The following is a 23,015-nucleotide window of genomic DNA, read 5'->3' as shown; positions in this document are numbered from 1 at the left end:
TGTTGAAGAACATGTGTTACCATGTGTTCTATCCCTCTACATCAGGACATGTTGAAGAACATGTGTTACCATGTGTTCTATCCCTCTACATCAGGACATGTTGAAGAACATGTGTTGTCATGTGTTCTATCCCTCTACATCAGGACATGTTGAACATGTGTTGTCATGTGTTCTATCCCTCTACATCAGGACATGTTGAAGAACATGTGTTGTCATGTGTTCTATCCCTCTACATCAGGACATGTTGAAGAACATGTGTTGTCATGTGTTCTATCCCTCTACATCAGGACATGTTGAAGAACATGTGTTGTCATGTGTTCTATCCCTCTACATCAGGACATGTTGAAGAGCATGTGTTGTCATGTGTTCTATCCCTCTACATCAGGACATGTTGAAGAACATGTGTTGTCATGTGTTCTATCCCTCCACATCAGGACATGTTGAAGAACACCCCGGTGGGCCACGCTGACAGGCTGCCCCTGCAGATGGCGCTTACGGAGCTGGAGACGCTGGCTGAGAAGCTCAACGAGAAGAAGAGAGAGGCCGATCAGCGCTGTGAGATCCGACACATCGCCAAGGCCATGAACGAACGCTACCTCAACAAGGTGTGTGTGTGTGTGTGTGTGTGTGTGTGGGGTGGCGGGGGGGACGTTTGTGTGTTTGTGTTTGCGTGTGTGTAGGCCTGTCAAAATCATTACATAATTGCCCAATTGCAATTATTATCATAATTTCCACGTTGAAAAATGTTTATTCAACATTTTTAAAGATCGTGGGAATAGTGCATCTACGAGGGGTATTTGCACCATTCATGTTTTATTTTTACAAGTATAAAGTTATTGAATTATTTAACTTATTTGTCATGCCTTTTGTTTTACGAAGCCTAAAAGCCAAACAAAAATAAGAAATGTGTTCATAATGTTCCAATATTCAACGGCAGAAACGCAATTATTTGAGTGACAATCAATCGTTAAAAGTGTCATTGTGACAACCCTGCATGCGTGCACATTGATTCAAATTCTACAGTTAGTGCTTAGTGTCAGTCAGTGTTCCTTTTCTGTTCGCTGACCTTTCGCTCTAAATGCCAGCTTGTATGATGGTCGGTTTGAACACGTGCTATTCCTACCCAGGTGCTGCTTGCTAGCGGTATCAGTTTGTTCATGTTTCAGATTTTTAGGTGGAAAGAAGCTTTTTTGCAGTCTGTTAATCCAGTAGCTTTGAGACTCTCAAACAGAATCTCAAACAGTCTGCAGTTGGGATGTCTTGGTTTCCTTCATAATTCCACAAGCTTTGCTGACATAACGATCGTCATACAGGGCTTGGAGGTGCATAACACAACGATACCTTTTTGAACCCCACTCACCCCTTAGCTCCTCAGTAACGGCAGCCGCTACCTGATTCGCTCGGACGACATGGTGGAGACGGTTTACAACGAGCACGGCGAGATCATCAAGACCAAGGAGAGACGCCTCTTCCTGCTCAACGACGTGCTGATGTGTGCCACGCCTAACATCCGGTAAGGAACCCTAACTTTCCATGTCAAGGATCCCCAGATTCATCTGTGTTTGGTCATGTGAAAGGATCTTGTGCCAGAGAGAGCCACACAATAGAGGATTTGTGTCGTTAAAACTTTCAAAAATGATTCCCAATGTTTCACAGTTTGTCAAGATCACCCCCCCCCCCCCCCCCCCCCCCCCCACAGCTATTTTCTGTTGGGTTTCTTTTCCATTAATTTTGCAATAGATTGGCCGCAGCCAGAGGCAATGGCTACTTGGGGGGGGGATACCGGAGAACTCGCCAGTTTACCAAGTCGCCGCGGCGAAGATTCTTCATCAATGTCTTCATCGTTACGCTAAAATGCTGTCTTCATCAGTGTAGTATGTCAAACTCACAGATGTTATAGTTAATTTCCAAAGTGATCAAATTATTTTGTGCAATGAAATGGTCAGCTAGATAATGATTAAAAAGGTGAGTATGTGAATACCAATGATAAGTAGGCCTACCATTTCAGGATATGTTTACTAATGAATTACATTGTTTCGGTACTTTGGTGTTTAAACTTTTAGCATTCCTACTTTCTCTAATGTTAACTCTAAACAACTATCCTCTTTCTCTCTCTCTCAATTCAATGCAATTTAAATGAAGGTGAAGTAAAACTAAAATGCACTAAATCGCGGCGAGTTGGTAAACTGTTCTCCGGATACTCTTGGGGGTCCTTGTGATGGAATGGTTTAGGGATCACTAGCTGCTGTAATGCCTCGCTGAGCTCAGTCCCTCCCCTGCCAAGTGTCCTCTTAACTCATACAGAAATATCTACTTGTTATTATTACGACATCATTCATCTGGTCTTTTGCTGCCCACATACTGTACGTGTGTGGGTTTTCACACCTCTAAGTCATCTGCCCGCACAGCAAACCAGGTGGAATTATCTTCTCTGCAGAACACCAACGCAGCCACGATCCTTATTGTATAATTCACACAGGTGTGATTTAAAACAACGCTAAATACTGGCAGGGAGAACATCATGGATTCTGGGCCCTGAAAACAAATGTCTTTATTGCCAAACACAGGATAAAGACATACAGTTACAATTCATGAATGAATGAACACATTATTTTTTTCCCTACATGGGCCAAAGTGGGCACATTTACCCAAATAAATTGAAAACAACGTATAAGTGCTCTTGAGCCCCATCGCCCACGCCGGCGGGGTGATGGCTGTTTACCTCTGAACAGCACTCAATCAATAGAGACCTAATCAATCTGCAATTTCAATGTTGATTCTGCGGATTCTCCCCCTGGACCCCCCTGTGGCTTAACAGGTTAAAATGAAATGAATACAAACAATGTTAAAATGTACAAATGGGGTCAATATTTCACAATTTGTAACAGACATGTAAGGCGTGTTCAGGCGTTTCATGTTCAGGGGTCCATGTTGGCTTGTGGTGGACATTTTTGTCAAAATAAAGATTTTCCACAGACATACAAAACGAGCGGACAATAACATTAATAGAAAAATATAAAGAGCTAGCCGTGAATGACCATAACAGGTCTGTAATTCTGAGTGTAGAAATGGAACATCCATTTGTACACTCAGCGTTAAGGGGGTCCTTACAAATAAAACATTTGAAAACCTGGAGTCTTGACATTCAGTAATTGGGTCTTTTATGACCAAAATAAAAGCATTATAATGGTGTGTTAAAGCACAAAATCTCAAATTTGCCACAGACAAGACCAAGTCTTTGCCACGGACACATTTTTCCGTGTATGGACATGTTGATGACCCCTGGTCGGGTCGTGTCCCCTCCCCCCGCAGGGCGAGTCAGGAGGGCAGCGTGAGCGGCAGCGCCCCCATGAGTCAGAAGTTCCTGTTGAAGTGGAGCGTCCCCCTCAGCCTGGTGGAGGTGCTGGAGTTCGGCTCCAGCGACGACCTCGCCGACAGCACGCGCCCCGCGCCGCACTCTGGGGACAAGGTCGTCATCAACGCCAAGCCAAGTATGTGTCCTCTCCTCTCTCCTCTCCTCTCCTCTCCCCTCCTCTCCTCTGTCTGTCTGTCTGTCTGTCTGTCTGTCTGTCTGTCTGTCTGTCTGTCTGTCTGTCCAACAGACTTGTTCTGTCAACAGTGAGCGACAAAGTGTTAAAAATAGACATAAGGCCAATGTTCAAGCAGGCCGGTTAGCTCAGTTGGTTAGAGCGTGGTGCTAATAACGCCAAGGTCGCGGGTTCGATCCCCGTACTGGCCATAGTGTGTTTTCTTTGTGCGTTAGCAAACAATGAAAGTGCTGTGTGATGAATTCTCATCTGAGGAAAACGTTGTGAAGTCTGTTATTGAAACGGTGATGATGATGATGATGGTGGCTGTGCTTTCTGGCAAACACTGCACACTATAAATTGATTTATTTTGGCTAGCTCTGCCAGTGCAGTATTACATCTATTCATCTAAATAGATGAAGTGTGCTGTACAGTGGGTGTTTTGAACCTTTTTTTTTGCCCAACGCACACCAATCGCCATGTCACAATCTCAAGGCACACCTGTATTCATAGTGAAAATAGCCAGTAACATGTCGCAAACCACCCAAGCTTGTAAATCTGCTATTTGTGGTATTTAACCCATTTTGGGCGGGAACCCCTTTTGGTGTTAGCATTATGTTATGCTTTAGCTATTGAAAAATAGCAGATCTACAAGCTCATAGCGCGCCACCGAGTGGCGCGCTACGAGCTTGTAGGTCTGCTATTTTTGAAAAATCGAAGAACCACTGACATAGAAACATAGCTTTTTCAGAAAACTGTCATTTTCAAACAGACATTTTTAGAATCTGATCTCAGGTCAAAATGGGTTAAAATCAGATGCCTGGTTTATGCCCAACAACAACGATACGATTCCCAGTAGTATGGTGTCAAACTCCCAAGGTACACGTGGACTTGGTGTGGGAAGGAAACGCTGCTGTGTTAGACCTACATCATTTCTGCTAGATGGTGCCTTTAAAGCCTATTCATATTCTGAGGTGACAAGGTGACCACCGGAAACTACAACATGACATCACACCGCGGTGGTAAGCGACTCACCCAAACACATCTCTCTGTTATCAGTCACCTTATCACCTAAACTGGAGTATGAATAGAACTTTAGTCTCTCTTTATGCCATCGATTTGCAGAGCTTCATGCTGTGTTATTACCATAGAGTTATAATATATCTAGAGAGCGGATTGAGGAGCGACAGCACCGCCCCCCTCAGTGGTGTTTTGGAGCACCCGGAAGAACGACCAAACTCCTCCGGGTAGTACCCCTCGAGCGTTGACATGATTGGTTGGCTCCTATCATAGTGACCCCTCGCGTGGTACCTCTACGTCATGTCCTACGCCACGATTCATTCATAAATTTAACCTGGGCCTGCAGTACCAGTTTTGACCATTAGGGAGACGACTTCAACGTTGCCCAGCCATTCTGGGTGCTTGGTTATAAGACGGTGTCAGTCCCATAGAGACCATGATGCATACATACAGAGTGTGTGTGGGACAGTTTGACTGTGGTGGTGCTGCAGACACGCACGCACGCACGCATGCACGCACACACACACACACACACACACACACACACACACACACACACACACACACACACACACACACACACACACACACACACACACACACTCGGACACAGACAGACAGACACAGACAAGTGACTTCAGTGTTTCCATCGTGCCTTCAGGACAGCTGCTGAGCCACTTGAAGCATTGGATGGAAAACCATCCGGGGCCACAACTGGACTGTATGATTTGTGGTCAAAGTCTTGCTGTTTTTATCCTACGATGAAGATTCGTTTTTGTGTGTGCGTGTGCGTGTGCGTGTGCGTGCGTGCGAGCACGAGCGCTCTATGTGAGTTTCTATTGGCCATGACCGTGAGCTACAATTACCACAACACTCCTCTCTCTCCTTTTTCCTTCTCGCTATCTCTGTCTCTCTCTCTCTCTGTCTCCCTCTCTCTCTCTGTCTCCCTCTCTTTCTCTGTCTCTCTCTCTCTCTCTCTCTCTCTGTCTCCCTCTCTCTCTCTGTCTCTCTCTCTCGATCTCTGCCTGTTTCTCTGTCTGTCTCTGTCTCTCTGTCTCCCTCTCTCCCTCTGTCTCTGTCTCTCTGTCTCCCTCTCTCTCTCGATCTCTGTCTCTCTGTCTCTGTCTCTCTGTCTCTCTGTCTCTCTCTCCCTCTCTCTCTCTCTCTCTCTCTCTCTCTCTCTCTCTCTCTCCTTATGTGCCTGAGTGTTGCATACATTCATCTCCAGCCAAGTCCTTTGGTCGTATATTGCTATATTAATGTGACATGACGTAGACCACCTATGAAACCCTATACTGTGGAGATACAGTCCATTAGCAGCTCCATGCTACAACATGTGATGTAAGTCCATATATGCAGTCAGGAGAACTGTGTAGTAGTAGTAACAGTTGGAGTTCATTGCTTCTCATCAAAGTTGGGGTCCGGGGAATCCCCGGGGGTCCTTGAATGGGTTCCAGGGGGTCCCCCAGCTTCACAAGCACTGAACCACTTTGTCCATATTTAATACAGTGGCTATTCAAAAAATAGCAGACCTACAAGCTCGTAGTGCGGCACTCTGTGAGCTTGTAGATCTGCTATTTTATAACATGATGCTAAAGTATAACATGATGCTTTTGCTATTCAAAAAATAGCAGATATACCACGCTCATGGCACGTGTGCAATGTATTTAGTCGTTGCTCCTGGGTTGGGGGTCACCGGAACGATATATTTTCAGATGGTGGTCCACGGCCTCGGCCAAATACATTTGGATCTTTTTGGGGTCCTTGACATGAAAAGGTTTGAGAAGAACCACTGATAGAAACTGTAGTAGTGTAGATCCTCTTTGGGCCTGCGGGTTCATACTCTTACCCTCTGGGGGTCCTCAGGAGGGGAGATAAATATCCTCTGATCCCCTCCTGACCCCCATCCATCCTCTATTCCACTCATCCCCCCACCACAGACCTCATGGTTTAGTTTCAATATGGGTAGCTCACGATACGATATCTGTGGCGATATTAGGCACTCGATAAATAATATCACAATATTCAATATGTTACAATATTGCGATATATATTCAATATATTGCAAGAGATTTCATCAGTGATATATCACGATATCTGTAACTTAAAATGAAAAAATAACCATAAAATGCAAAAATCTGGAATTATGTAATTATCCCAAAATATACAAAGATTTTCTGTGTCACAAACTGGTCAATAAGTACATGAATCTTGCCTCCTTCAAACAGTAAAACACTGACTGCAACATGTCCACAACTTGTCTGTCCACAACAATGGGTACTAGTACTAGTAATAAAGAAATCAATATCACGATATTAGATATATTGCGATATTGCCGGGAGGACGATATATTGCAGGAGGAAGTCGATATATTGGCAGACCCCTACCCAACACTGTCTCTCCTTATGCCCCACACACACACACACACACACACACACACACACACACACACACACACACACACACACACACACAGGGACTAGTTAAAGGTCGTTACAGTATGTGACTGGGATTGATCTGTGTCATTTATCATCGATGTCGGGCAGAAATCTCTTATCTATATATTAATTTTTTACTCCCCGTACGTTTACACCCTACTTGATCATGCTAGTACAGCGTCACACAAAAGCACACACACCTTGAGGAGAAACACACCCACGTTGAGGAGTTGAGGCATTTCATTTAGTTGGTTCAGTTTATTTCATTTAGACGAGCAAGCATGATTGAACCCTACAAACCCTCCCGCGCACTCAGATCAGCCAACGCAGGGAAGCTGGAAGTACCCTCACTAAAAACGCCGGGACAACGCTCCACACGTCCCAAACTCTTCTCCCTTCTGGCCCCAAAACTGTGGAACGCACTTCCCGTTGCAATCAGAACTGCAGCATCACTCCCCGATCTTCCGCCGTAGTTTGAAAACCCACCTTTTCAGACTCCACCATGGCCCATAGCACTTACCCTACCCCCTTAGAAAGCACTTTTTAGACTTAGGTAGCATTTGAAACAGACTCATAGCATGTCATGTAGACAGCACAATAACAGTACAGCATGGTATAATATATATGTATAGCTTATATGTATAGTGTCATTATATATAGATATGTTCTAGTTACGTTCTTAGCTTACGCATGTTTCTTGATAAATGCTTTTTATATATGTGATGTATTCCCATGCTTTTTGTTCTTGCTTAATGTAAGTCGCTCTGGATTAAGAGCGTCTGCTAAATGCCTACATTGTAAATTGTAATACATAGCGCCAGAGTCAACGGGTGGATATGAGAACAGCTGCACAAATTGGTGTCGTTAAGGTGCAGGGCAACAGTTTGTGTTCCATGTGATTTCACACCAGAAGATATAAGATGATGTGCTGTGTTGAAAATCACTGTAGTCTGCCGAGAGACAAAGGGTGCGAGAGAGTCAGGCACAGACAGACAGAGAGCGTAATGTTGTGTTGGACAGTTTCCAAAGCAGGAGGACCAAAGCGGTCCAAACTTGATGTTGTAGCAGTGAGGAACAAACTGTATTCCTTTGCAAGCTGCTGGCCATTACCATCCGAACAATATGAAATGGAAGTCAATGTCTTCAACACAGTGTCTTTATGCTGGATGAAGTTACTTCCAGTGAAATCTGGAGGAAAACCTAACCCAAAGGCACCACTCAAGTACTGCGACCACACAGCTGTGCTGATAGAAGATACTGTCTACATCTGGGGAGGGGTGCCTTACTGCAACAAACTTTATGCATTTGATGTCGATGCCCACAGATGGTTTACACCCAGGGTTTCTGGGTCTGTTCCAGAGAAGAGGGGAGAGCACTCAGCCTGTGTCTTGAGGAAGGTCATGTATATTCACGGAGGATCTACCCAGAATACATACATAGACACTAATGACATCTATAAGTTGGACACCTCCACAATGGTCTGGTCTTTAATAAAATCCGGAGGAACTCCACCACCTTTAGCATCAGGTCACTCTGCCACCATTATCGGGACAAAGATGTTTGTTTTTGGGGGCGGAAACGACACCATCAGAGTGTTTGACACAGAGACCAACCTCTGGCTCAACACACCTTCTACACAGCCTCTTCCTGAAAGCCGCTCTGCTCAGTCAGCCTTTTCCTACAATGGAGAGCTGTACATATGGGGTGGTAAAAACTCTCGGATCATTGACCGCAATGTGTGGTTCAGTGATATGTGGAAATTCAGTCCAGGGACCTTCTCCTGGAAAAAGGTTGAGCCCAAGGGGAAAGTCCCAATTCAAATGCATGTCCGCACGGCATGCCCCTGTTGCATGGTGGGAGATCATATCTTCCTTGTAGTCCTTTACCCTATGGTAAACCTCTACATCTTAGACTTGAATCCTACTCTTAAGACACTATGTAAGCTAGCAGTTATTCAGTACGGTCTGGATCAGTCTGAACTCCCACACAACATCAGGTGGGAACTGGAAACCATGACCAAAAAAGCGTAAAAAATGAAATTGAAACGGGGACGATTCCCTGTGGATCTCAGTTGTTGATGACGTCATATTGAGGATGTCATATTTTTTTGATGACGTTATAGTGACAATGTCAGTCTTAGAGTTCTCAACAGGCCTGAACATTAAGGCCCAATGGGAAGAAAAAATCCCCGAAACGGTTAAGAAATGACAGAGTTACCGTGTGCCGGTCCCTCTACTGCAGTGTTTCCCAACCTGTGTGCCGCGGCAATTTACTGTGCCGTTTGATGTGTCCAGGTGTGCCGCCTGATTTGACCGGAAATAACACTAACCCTCCCCCGAAAGCAATATTATAGCTACTGGGCTGCAGGCTTCCTATTGTTGCGTCGTTGTTGTTGTCACACGTCTAATCATTAGACGTGCGATAACGACGGAACAATACGGAACAATATACTCTAACGACCCTCGGCCATTGAAATGTTAATGCAAAGGAGAGGCATCCAGAAGACGCTACATTTCGCGCATATGCACGTAGACACATACAGTCCTACATGTCCCGACCCAGACAACTGAGGAGGTAAAGTAAACGTGACGTTGTTGTGATTAAACATAATGTGCCACGAAAAATAGCTGTCCAAGTGTCCATACATGATCGCCTCGTTCGGCCAACACAATATATCTCCCTCCCTCCACAGAAGCGCAGTGATGCCTGATTTATTCTTCGTCGTACACGTGTTCCATGCTGAAAATGGCTGATTTACAAGCTCACAACGCGCTGCGGACGCAACGCGTTGTGAGCTTGTCGATCAGCTATTTTCAGCACGTGGAAATATGCAGGCTGTGAGAACTGAGACCCTTCACAATAAAAGCATACAGCTTTCACAAGTTGGCCCATAATAAAGACAAGGAAAAGGATTAAGAATTAGGTGGCATTTCACATTGCATATGAGCTATTTTTTATCCAAAATGTATTTTTTTTAAAGGAATTAATTTTTTATTATTAAATCCCCCAAAGTTTTTTTTATTCAATAAAGTCTGACGTTCTATATGGCTATGGGCTGTGGTACTGTGGTAATAATAATAATAATAATAATAATTCAAAAAAGAAAGAACGAAAAAGAACTAAAATAGTTCATTTTTTGGAACCATGAACTTTAGTTCAAAATATTGAATGATGAACTAAGAACTGAACTAGTTCGTAAAATAAATGAACTTTCCCAACACTGTGTGTGTATGTATATATATATATATATATATATATATATACTGTATATATTATACACACATACACATATGTATGTATATGTATATAGATAGGCCTATACACCGTATATCTAGGTGTGCCCTGAGATTTTTAGGCTATGAAAAGTGTGCCCTGGGACAAAAAAGGTTGGGAAACACTGCTCTACTGTACACTCTACTGTACTGTACTGTACTGTCATTGTACTGTACTGGCACACCCGAAATCATCATATATACAGTTAATATGTGTGTGTGTGTGTTTGTGTGTGTGTTAGGTTGCGCACAGGTGGTGAAAAACAACCATGCTGTATTCGTGCTCATACCCAGCCAGCTTCCGTCGTTAGCCACTGCTAGCATCCATGATAGAAACTACCGAAATCCCAAATCCTCCGTTCACGCGCCCGCAAAAAAATTATTTCACCATTGTAAAGGTTGGACTTGTGACAGCGGGGCTGCTGCGTAATTGGAAGGTTCCTACAACACCTGGGCTTAAAGAATTTGAAAGATGCACACCGTCTTTATGTGCATTGTGGCTCATAATCTGCTCAAAATGCGACATTCAGGGCTTGATTAGAGTTTAATTTTACTATAAAACTAATTTGCCAAAAACTATAATCGACTGGACGATTCATCACTGCTGCTCTCCTGTGAAAAAGCTAGCGGATGTTAACTACAGTTTGAACCGGAAGTGATTGTCAGCTATTTTGGCTGTTAGTGCTTTTAGTGCTCATAATAAGACATTAATCAATGGATCGCTCGTTAAAACACAGCAGTGACCTTAGCAGAGCATGGGCTCTAACACTTCCGTTTTTTTTTTTACGTGCATTTCACTAGCGCTGGCCACTATGGTAACCCGGCATTTAATGTGTTAATGTTAATGAACAAACCACGTGCAACACAGATTCGGCTCAAACTTAAATACATTTTGCCCCTATGCCGGCCACTGAAATGTGGAACACCCTACCAACAGCCATTACGAAATGTGAATCCCTTGACTCCTTCAAAACCGCTCTTAAAGAGGACCTGACGGCTGCAGTTTGAAACTGGCCTCCGTGAAAAAGTCAAAGACGGAAGTCTAGACGGAAGCGATTCTCTGGGGATAAATAATAGAGGTGGGACGATATGGGTACCTCATGATACAATATCCGTGGCGATATTAGGCACTCGATAACGATAATATCACGATATTCGATATGTTGCAATATTGCGATATTCAACATATTGCAAGATATGTCATCAACGGTATATCACGATATCTGTAACAGAAAATGAAAAAAGAACCCTAAAAGGATCAAATCTGGAATTATGTATTTATTCCCAAATCTTACAAGAATTTCTGTGTTACAAATTGGCCATTAAGTACATTTTGAACACAGGACTGAACTACTTTATATCTAAAATTGCAGTATTGATACTTACTTATGTAAAGAAATGTAGTACTTTTTCCGGTATCCAAGAGTAATTCCCACGGAGCATTAATCCGACATGCGGGAACAACAGTCGGACTAGCGCTCCAACATGCGCCGCTCCCCTGCTTGCGGTTATGGTTAGGTTAGGGATAGAGGCAGGTTGGTTAGGTTAGGGATAGAGGCTGGTTATGGTTAGGTTAGGGATAGAGGCAGGTTATGGTTAGGTTAGGGATAGAGGCAGGTTATGGTTAGGTTAGGGATAGAGGCTGGTTATGGTTAGGTTAGGGATAGAGGCAGGTTATGGTTAGGTTAGGGATAGAGGCAGGTTATGGTTAGGTTAGGGATAGAGGCAGGTTGTCGGTCTAATGCAGGGGTGGGCAACTGGCGGCCCGGGGGCCACATGCGGCCCCCACCTTCACTTAATGTGGCCCTCAGGTTAATGTCAGGATACTGATATAGTATTGGTTTCAGCTGTTTACAATTCCACAACATGCCAAACATGACATGCGTTAATTACTTCAGTCTAAATTAGTAGCTATTATAAGTATAGTATAATTAAAGGCATTTTAAATTACATAAAAATGTTAATTTTCAGGATTCCAATTCAAAAATAGCAAAAAGATTTCAATTCGAATATAGCAAAAATAGCCGATCTACGAGCTCAAAACGCGTCGCAGTGCGACACGTTTTGAGCTTGTAGATCGGCTATTTTTGCTACGACAGTAATATATGGCCCTAGGGAGTGAGTGTGGAAATATAGTGGCCCTCTCCATCGTCAAAGTTGCCCACCCCTGGTCTAATGACAAAACATGTGTCGGAACTAAGTACTGTTCCACCACTGAGCACACACACACACACACACACACACACACACACACACACACACACACACACACACACAGTGGTGCGTCAGAGCTTAGCAGATGTGGCAGACAGAGTAACATCTGGTAACATCTGGTGTGACCGGCGGGGCGGGGTGTGGGCGGGGGGAGATCTGACCCATATTATATCCTAACCTGAAGTGACACACCACTGTATGTCTGTTGGTACACAGTGTGATTACTAGTGGCGGAAACACACACACACACACACTGTGTGTGTGTGTGTGTGTGTGTGTGTGTGTGTGTGTGTGTGTGTGTGTGTGTGTGTGTGTGTGTGTGTGTGTGTGTGTGTGTGTGTGTGTGTGCGTGCTTCAGCGTACTCACGATTATGACGTTTTACTTGACGATTAATCGTCCCTCAAATAATTGCAATTGCTTCTGTCTAATAAAATAACACCTGTTTGGCTGTAAGTCTTCGTAAACAAAGGTTGCACAGGGAAGATATGACAAATAACTTACATCATATATTAATAACTGACATTGGAAATAGCAGATCTACTGTACAAGCTCAGCTCAACATTGAACTGATTATGACGATTATGGTGATTATGCCCAAAAAAAAATCATTGCGATCAGTCGATAATATGTAATAATTGTGACAGGCCTGTGTTTGTTGTGTGTGGGAGAGTGTGTGCACGGATGTACTGGAAAGCTACACGTGTGTGTGCATCACGGTCGAGGCTCTTTTTTAACCCATTTAGCTTTAGCTATTGAAAAATAGCAGATCTACAAGCTCATAGCACGGCACCGAGTGCCGCGCTATGAACTTGTAGGTCTGCTATTATTTTTTTTAATCGTGAAAATGCGGCACAAATCTTTGAATATATATATTCTTTCACAGCAAAACGTTTTTAACTCATATCTTTGCTTCTGGAAGGGTCCCTGGAACAACATATTTTCAGATGGGGGTCGACAGCCAATTACATATAATTCTGGGGGTCCTTGACATGAAATAGTTTGAGCACCACTGAGATAAAAACATTTTTTTCATAAAACTGTCAGGATTTAGAAGGCATTTGTAGAATCGTGCCACCGGCGGTGGCTCAGGGGTAGAGTGCCTGGATGGTAACCGCAAGGTTGCCAGTTCGAACACGGGCTCCCCCAGAGTTACTGTCGAAGTGTCCTTGAGCAAGACACTGAACCCCTAATTGCTCCCGATGTGCTAGTTGGTGTTTTGCATGGTTTCCGCCACCATCGGTGTATGAATGTGTGTGAATGGGTGAATGTAATGCACAATCTCTGTAAAGCGCCTTGGATAAAGGCGCTATATAAATGCACCATTTACCATTTATTTACCATTTAGAATCGTCCTCACAGGTCTAAATGGGTTAATAAGAGAGAATAGTTCCTAGCAGCCCAGTGTGTTGGTGACCAGCCTGCTAAGAGGCTATGAATGGACTCTCCAGGACATGATGTCACCTCTCTGGATGTCTGCCTCGTTACGTCAGATCTTTTATCCACCACGCAGCAGCAGCGGTCACAGACCGTGAAGGTTGCTCTTTTAACCCATTTTGGGGCGGGAACCCCTTTTGGTGTTAGCATTATGTTATGCTTTAGCTATTGAAAAATAGCAGATCTACAAGCTCATAGCGCGCCACCGAGTGGCGCGCTACGAGCTTGTAGGTCTGCTATTTTTGAAAAATCGAAGAACCACTGAAGATGTAGAAGACATTTTTAGAATCTGATCTCAGGTCAAAATGTGTTAATTCCACAAAGACTACATTTTGTTATATTGTCTCTGTTGGGTGGAAACCTCATAACTATGTCCAAAACTGTTGCCTTTCAGGATTAAAAAAAGTTTGGAACGTATCTGCTACTTTCGATGCCTCTGTGTGACGCTGTATGATGAGCAACTAGGCCACTAGGGCATTCATTTACAAAAAAATAAAGAAAAACACAAAGTTATAATTTGGACAATTGGAGAGATAAAAGTGTATAATATGACAGATGCAATGAAGCTGCCCTTCCTGCCCAAGCTGCGGCCCTTCCTTAGTTCCTTGATTGTTTTGTTATATTAGACACTTGGCACTCTCACAAAAAAGGGGGGAAGGTTTGGTCTGAGCTCACTGTGCCCTGTCATCTGCAGCCAGGGAATGGATGCTGGAATGGTCAGCTTAGCTTGGGCCAAGTGTCTCTAACGAGTCTGGAAATCACATTGTTGAATTGGACGGCTTGTGTTAGTCTACTTTTCATCTTTGTGTATTTTCACAGTATGGGGGGGGGGATAGGTCCATTAGTATCAATGGATTTGTACATCTAGAGATAGAAGCATTTTTAGAAGCCTACTTTCCTACTAAGGAAAGGCTTTCAACATCTTAACCCATTTAGGGCGGGATCCCCTTTTGGTGTTTTAAACATTATGTTATAATTTAGCTATTGAAAAATAGCAGATCTACAAGCTCATAGCCCGCCACAGAGTGGCGTGCTATGAACTTGTAGATCTGCTATTTTTGAAAATTCGTTAAAATGTGCCTCAAATCTTTCAGAAAATTGTCATGATTTAGAAAACATTCTTTTTAAATGTCGACGTCAGGCCTGAACATCTTAAAGCCGTCTTTGTTTTGCTGAGTAGCAAATGTGTCTTTTTACTAAAGACGAGAGGCTGTGTCTGCTACGCTACCGTGGCGGGTGCTGCTACGCTACCATGGCGGGTGCTGCTACGCTACCGTGGCAGGTGCTGCTACGCTACCATGGCGGGTGCTGCTACGCTACCGTGGCGGGTGCTGCTACGCTACCGTGGCAGGTGCTGCTACGCTACCATGGCGGGTGCTGCTACGCTACCGTGGCGGGTGCTGCTACGCTACCGTGGCAGGTGCTGCTACGCTACCATGGCGGGTGCTGCTACGCTACCGTGGCAGGTGCTGCTACGCTACCATGGCGGGTGCTGCTACGCTACCGTGGCGGGTGCTGCTACGCTACCGTGGCAGGTGCTGCTACGCTACCATGGCGGGTGCTGCTACGCTACCGTGGCAGGTGCTGCTACGCTACCGTGGCGGGTGCTGCTACGCTACCGTGGCGGGTGCTGCTACGCTACCGTGGCAGGTGCTGCTACGCTACCATGGCGGGTGCTGCTACGCTACCGTGGCAGGTGCTGCTACGCTACCATGGCGGGTGCTGCTACGCTACCGTGGCGGGTGTGGCTGCTACGCTACCGTGGCGGGTGTGGCTGCTACGCTACCGTGGCGGGTGTGACTGCTACGCTACCGTGGCGGGTGTGGCTGCTACGCTACCGTGGCGGGTGTGGCTGCTACGCTACCGTGGCGGGTGTGGCTGCTACGCTACCGTGGCGGCTGTGGCTGCTACGCTACCGTGGCGGGTGTGGCTGCTACGCTACCGTGGTGGGTGTGGCTGCTACGCTACCGTGGCGGCTGTGGCTGCTACGCTACCGTGGCGGGTGTGGCTGCTACGCTACCGTGGCGGGTGTGGCTGCTACGCTACCGTGGCGGGTGTGGCTGCTACGCTACCGTGGCGGGTGTGGCTGCTACGCTACCGTGGCGGCTGTGGCTGCTACGCTACCGTGGCGGGTGTGGCTGCTACGCTACCGTGGCGGGTGTGGCTGCTACGCTACCGTGGCGGGTGTGGCTGCTACGCTACCGTGGCGGGTGTGGCTTCTACGCTACCGTGGCGGGTGTGGCTGCTACGCTACCGTGGCGGGTGTGGCTGCTACGCTACCGTGGCGGGTGTGTGGATCTAAAGTCCCATATAGCGTTAAACCATTCAGGATGGGAACCCCTTTTGTTGTTTTAACCCATTTAGACCTGGGAACGATTCTACAAAATGTCTTCTAAATCCTGACAGTTTTCTGAAAAACCCATGTTTCTATGTCAGTCGTTCTCAAACATTTTCATGTCAAGGACCCCCCAAGATTATGTGTAATCAGCCGCCGACCCCCATCTGCAAAAATATGTTGTTCCAGGGACCGCCCCCAGAAGTAAAGATTTGAGTTAAAAACATTCTGAAACGCTCTGAAAGAATATATATTCAAAGATTTGCACTACATTTTTTCCGGTTTTTAAAAAATAGCAGACCCACAAGCTCGTAGCGCGGCACTCGGTGCCGCGCTATGAGCTTGTAGATCTGCTATTTTTTCAATAGCTAAAGTATAACATAATGAAACACCAAAAGGGGTTCCCGCCCAAAATGTTCCCCCCCATTATGTTATAGTTTAGCTGTTGAAAAATAGCAGACGTGATGAGAATCATGGCAAATGTAGGAAGTGGGATTAGAGAAGCAGGGAAATGTATTCAGTATAACATAATTCATAGATATTATTTGACACCGACGAGATTACTTTAAACGGGAATAGCGGATAATAATACATTTTGGAAATGCAAAAAAGAAATTGGCACATATATGCATATGATTTGGGATTGTCGCATAGTATATCCTTTCTGGTGTAAGGTACTGGAATACCTTGAGAAATGGGTGGGATTCACATTGACCAGAGATCCGCGGCTTTGTCTATTCGGGGACAGGACAGTGGTCCCTGGCATAAATAAAAATGATTTCACCATTGTAAAGGTTGGACTTGTTACAGCGGGGCTGCTGCGTAATTGGAAGGTTCCTACAACACCTGGGCTTAAAGAATTTGAAAGGCGCCTGCCGTCTTTATGTGCATTGTGGCTCATAATCTGCTCAAAATGCGATATTCAGGGGGCGCTCTTGAGCAACGCATGGAGTAAGACGTGTTTTTGCAGAGCTCCCACAGAGTGTAATTAAATACTATTTTTAAGCGGATTTATGGCAGTATAACCTGCTGAATTGGTCAATGAGAGATTGAATTACAGGTAGAGAGAAATATAAATACTATGGATGGCGGCATACGATCTGAGAAAATATAAGTTCAAGCCGGCAGGTCCAAGGCCTGCAACCACATACACCTCCCCGAGCCCGAGTAAAGACGCCGCCTGCTCACAGAACGCAGACAGCCCAGCGGAAAGCCTGGTAATGGATACTACGGAGCTAAAGGCGGAAATCATCGCATCCTTGAGGAAAGATATCGCCACGATACTACGACAAGAATTAAAGAATGCACTGGCTGCTGATTTTGAGAAACTAGGAAGCGAAATGCAGGCAATTAGATCTGAAATTGCTAGCAGCAACAGCGTGTTCCGTGCAGAACTTGATGCAGTAAAATCTACATTCAACACCGTGGAGGGCGGCCTATCAACGTGGTCAGATGAAGTTACTACTCTCCAAGCCACTGTGGATGTGCTTGGGAAACAAGTAGAGACTTTAAACAAGAAGAATTTGGACATGGAATCGAGGATGAGGAGGGGAAATGTGAGAATTGCAGGAATCGACGAGACGCCAGGTTCGAGTTCACCCGGGGCAGTCTCTAAACTTCTGAAGGAACTTTTTCAACTGGACAGAGACGTAAGGGTAGACAGATCACATCGCAGCCTGACAAAGAGGAAGCCAGGAGACAGACCGAGGATTATCATCGCCAAACTACACAACGAAGGAGATGCAGAGGATATCCTGAGAATGGCACGCGACGGAAGAAAACTTCAACACAAAGGCAAGTCTATGGCTGTATTCCCTGACTTTCCAGAGAGCATTGCTAAGGCCAGGAGTGCTTTTACGCCCGCACGCCTGCTGTTAAAAAATCGCAGAGATGTACGCTACGGGATAAAATTCCCATCTACTTTCGTCGTCACCTACAACAATGTGGAAAAAGAATTCTTGGACGCTGCTGCAGCCTTGGCCTATGCCAAATCCATAACTGAATCATCCGAGCCAACCGACACACCTGTGACCGAATCTACTCCATAACTGTATGTATCCTTACCAAAAGGTGTAAAGTTGACCCACATATAAATCACATGTATACATACCTTTAGTATTGTGCTGCCTTTGTGCAGCCAAAATGATCCCTTTGACACGTACCGTAAAGCGGCCAACTGTACTCTACAACTCAACTTTTTATTTTATTTTCTTGCCTGTGCTGTTATAACTTTCCATCCGTAACATGTGAATCATTTCTCGCAACCTGTGTTGCTTTATTTGTTATTTTGATTTGCTCTCTCTCTCATCGTGTCGTTCCTGTTTTCTCTCTTTTTTTTCCTCCTGTTGGGGGGGGGGGGGGGGGGGGGGCGTGCGGGCGCGCGTGCGCGCGTTCGTGCGTGTGTGTGTGTGTGTGTGTGTGTGTGTGTGTGTGTGTGTGTGTGTGTGTGTGTGTGTGTGTGTGTGTGTGTGTGTGTGTGCGTGTGTTCGAGTGCGCGCTCGAGTGCGCGCTCCGGTCCGTTTGTATACTTTCTTTCGTCTTTACATTGTATTCCCCTCGTTAGATTGTGTTTTGGTACAGCCTAGGGGCGGAAGGGTGCAAGCGCACACTATATTATCATTGTAATGTATTGTGGCGGTACTAACCGCCATTGTACACAGGGGGGTGCTATTACCCTGTCTTAGGGTAGAGATTGTTTGGATGTCGTCTGAATGGTTTTGCCTTTGCTCATCTGTCCATATTCCCAGATTGTTACATTCTGTTTCATTTATTTGCTTTTGTTTATTTCCAAATAAGTATTATTAGTACTATTGGTATTAGTATTAATCACCTTAATTACAAACCTTACATTATTTATTTTCTTATACCTCTCCACAATGGACAATTCATATCTTGTCTTATTTTTTTTATTTTTTATTTTTTATTTTTTTTAAAAGCGCTACAATTATTTCTCTTATTATTATTATTATTATCTATTCTTTTTCATGTATAGTTCCGTCAGCATCCCCCTCTTAGACCGCTCACCTCTCCTGACTGTATTTCTTATTTTATTTTTCAATGTTTACTGTATTTATATATATGTGTATATATATTTATATATATATATATATATATTTTGTTTTGTTCTTAAGGAATGACCTATGTGCATTTGTTTGTTAGACTGTATAGCTACAACCTTCGCTTATGCTAGTCCCAAAATTACTACTAGCTCTGTGGGAGCTCCGATGGCTCTCTTTTCGTTCTCCCCTTGGGTTTTGTGAAGCCCACCGAACCTGTGTTCGTTTAGCTGCTAGCTTTGTCCTGCGGCCTGGGACTAGGTCCCAGGGATTGTCCAGTTCTAGATGCCTTTTGTATCTGGTGTTTATTTTCTATTTTTTCCAGTTTTGTTTGTTCAATCCCCCCTACTTCGAGGGGTTATTACTGTAATGTTTTCGGCAACAGCAACTTCATGTCCTTACTTTATTGTTTTCTATGAAGATTTTTATGATTTTGACACGTAAATACCTCTCTTGCAGCTCAGCTGTGTTGCTACTTTTACAACTATGTTTCTATGCATATGACTATATCTTAGCCTATCCTGTGATTATCAATGTTCTTTTGATGCTTCTCACCTCTCCAACCACAATCATATGCTCTATCAGACCTTATTCAAATGCTGTCCTCCCCATGTGTGCCCCACCTACATCCCAATCATCTCTACGGAGGCTCTCTATTTTGAATATCCTCAATTTAACACGACTAAATTATGGGTTTAATTAAGGTATTGAGCTATAACGTCAAGGGTCTACATAACCCAGTCAAAAGGAAGAAGATCCTAAACCAGTTAAAACAATATAAATGCCAGATAGCACTTCTACAGGAAACACACTTGTCAGACATTGAGCATGAAAAATTAAAAAAATCATGGGCAGACAAAGTGTTTTTCTCATCACATAAATCGGGAAAGAAAAGAGGGGTGGCAATTCTTATACATAGACAGGTCAATTTTAAGTTAGATTCACTTCATAAAGATTCAGAGGGAAGATACATTTTACTAAATGGCACAATTGATGGCATACAAATTTCACTTATGAATGTTTATGCCCCCAATGAAGATGACCCTGATTTTATCAGAACAATATTTAATGTGATGTTGCAATATAGCTCTGGCATCCTACTGAAAGGTGGCGACTACAATTGTGTGATGTCACAGTTTAAAGATAAACAGCCTATACCCAAAACCCCTCCCTCTAGAATGGGCAAAATGCTGAAACATCTATCTACGGAGACAGGAATAGTAGACATTTGGAGAAGTAAATTTCCTGGAGCTAAAGACTTTACTTTTTTTTCCAATAGACATCTCTCGTATTCTAGATTAGATTACTTTTTCACTCCCAAATCAGAAATACATAGGATAGTCGATACAACCATATTTCCAATCACCATTTCGGATCATGCACCTATCTCGGTAGACTGGGATATAGGACGTAGACCTACGACAAGACAGTGGAGGCTAAATGCCTCCCTTCTGAATGATAATGACTTCATTACATTAGTAAATTCCGAGTTAAAAAAATACCTTGAAACGAACATGTCAGATGACACATCGCCTCTTATTCTATGGGATTGTGCTAAGGCTTACTTAAGGGGCTGTATTATCTCGTATGCTAGTGCGAGGAAGAAGAGGAGAGAGGCAAAACGACAGGAATTAGAGGATAAAATAAGAGATCTTGAACGACAGCATAAAAGAACACCCAACTTGAATTTATTAAATGCGCTTAAACAAACAAGAAGAGACCTTAATAACCACCTTTCTGAAAAAATCGAGGGAAACCTTCGATTCACTAATCAAAAGTACTATGAGTTTGGAAACAGAGCTAGTAGACTACTGGCTCTGAGACTCAAAAAACAACAATCTTCTAATATAGTACAGAAATTGAAGTCAGATAGTTTAACACTTACAAAGCCAGACGAGATCTCAAAGTCATTTGCGGAATTTTATAAAACACTATATAAAAATACAGACACATGCACAGACAATGAAGAACTGAAACATTTTTTGGAGAACATAAAATTAACGGAGTTATCAGAAACTGCTTCAAAAGAATTAGACCGTCCAATTACTGCAGAGGAAGTGCTACAAGTAATCTCCACACTAAAAAACAATAAGAGTCCAGGACCGGATGGATACATTAATGAGTTCTATAAAACTTTTAGGGCAACCGTCTCTCCTTTATTATTAAAAGCCTATCATCACGCACTAAAGTGCGGCAATATGGCTCCTTCGTGGAGAGAAGCGACAATAATTGTAATACACAAAGAGGGCAAGGACCCTACTAAGTGCCAGTCTTACAGACCCATCTCATTATTGAATACGGATATGCGCATATTAACAGCCATTCTGGCCAGAAGAGTAAACAAAATTATCATCGACATCATCCACCCCGACCAGACTGGGTTTATTACAGGAAGATATTACGGAGACAATATACGCAGACTACTGAACATAATGACTCACCCGATGGTGAAGGAACAGGAAGTGATGTTGTTATCTCTAGATGCGCAGAAAGCGTTTGATAGAGTTTCTTGGCAATACTTACTTCAAACGTTAAAGAAATTCAAATTCGGCCCCAACTTCATAAAGTGGGTACAAACTCTATACTCTGGCCCACAAGCGGCGGTCAAGGTCAACGGCTTCCTCTCTGATAGATTCACATTGGAACGTGGCTGCAGGCAAGGATGCTCGCTATCACCCCTACTGTTTGCAATCAGTATTGAGCCGCTCGCGCAGTTGATTAGAGATGACAACAATATAAAGGGATTAACAATCGATGGAGAACAGCACAAACTATCATTATACGCTGATGATGTGCTACTGTATCTGTTAGAACCGGCAACAACAATCCCATATTTAAAATCGATCATCTCCGAATATGGGTATTACTCAGGCTACAAAATAAATGTGGACAAAACAATGGCTATGGACATAAGCGGTAAAATACCACAAACAGTTAAAATTCAGAGTGGGTTTAGATGGCCTGAAGAGGGTATTAAATACCTAGGGATTTTTATTCCCCCATCTTTAGACAAATTATATGAGACTAATTACGAAAAATTAATTCAGACTATTAGTGAAGACTTAAACCGATGGTCGGCACTTCCCCTTTCTCTATTGGGTCGAATTGAGAGTATACGTATGAATGTTCTTCCCAGGCTGCTCTATCCATTTCAGATGCTACCTGTAGATATTCCTAAGATTATATTCGACAAATTGGACAGACTTATTTCTAAATTCATATGGCAAGGGAAGCGACCGAGAGTGAGGCTAAAAACATTACAGCTATCTAAGGAGGATGGAGGACTGAAGCTCCCAAATCTGAGACACTATTTTTGGGCGGCACAGCTGAAACCGTTAACAATCTGGCTTCAGGAAACTGAGGATACTAGATGGTTAAATATTGAAAAAAGCCTTTGTTCGCAACCCCTTCATGTTGTGCCCTTCCTAGATACCCCACTGAAAGAGATCCAAATGAGTGAGTGGACTAGAGTCACTTTAAAAATATGGAGAAAAATAAAAACTTCCTTTGGATTACCTAAACAGATCTCCTCGCTAACACATATTGGCTACATGAAGGAGTTCATGCCAGCTCGATTGGATGTAGGATTCAGGAATTGGACAGAATTCGGCCTAACTAGCATACACCAATTAGTTAATAAGGAAGGTCTTAAATCATTCGAACAAATACAGACTGAATTCGGGCTCCCAAGGACAAACTTTTTCAGATATCTGCAACT

At 43.8% G+C, this 23,015-nt stretch overlaps 1 protein-coding gene across 2 annotated transcripts in view; it reads left to right on the top strand.

The window, feature by feature from the left end:
• The window catches only part of arhgef10 (Rho guanine nucleotide exchange factor (GEF) 10), a 170,435-nt gene that overhangs the window by 100,609 nt on the left and 46,811 nt on the right, over positions 1-23,015 (top strand). For both annotated transcript variants that reach the window (XM_079527214.1, XM_079527213.1), the window contains 3 exons: positions 435-605; positions 1,368-1,513; positions 3,313-3,491. In XM_079527214.1, the coding sequence (XP_079383340.1) occupies positions 435-605; positions 1,368-1,513; positions 3,313-3,491 (496 nt within the window). The remainder of the gene's footprint in view (positions 1-434; positions 606-1,367; positions 1,514-3,312; positions 3,492-23,015) is intronic.

This window comes from Electrona antarctica, assembly GCF_951216825.1.
Source record: "Electrona antarctica genome assembly, chromosome: 18".
NCBI classification, from domain to species: domain Eukaryota; kingdom Metazoa; phylum Chordata; class Actinopteri; order Myctophiformes; family Myctophidae; genus Electrona; species Electrona antarctica.
The sequence above is the reverse complement of the archived record's forward strand: the minus strand, read 5'-3'. Positions and strand labels throughout refer to the sequence as shown.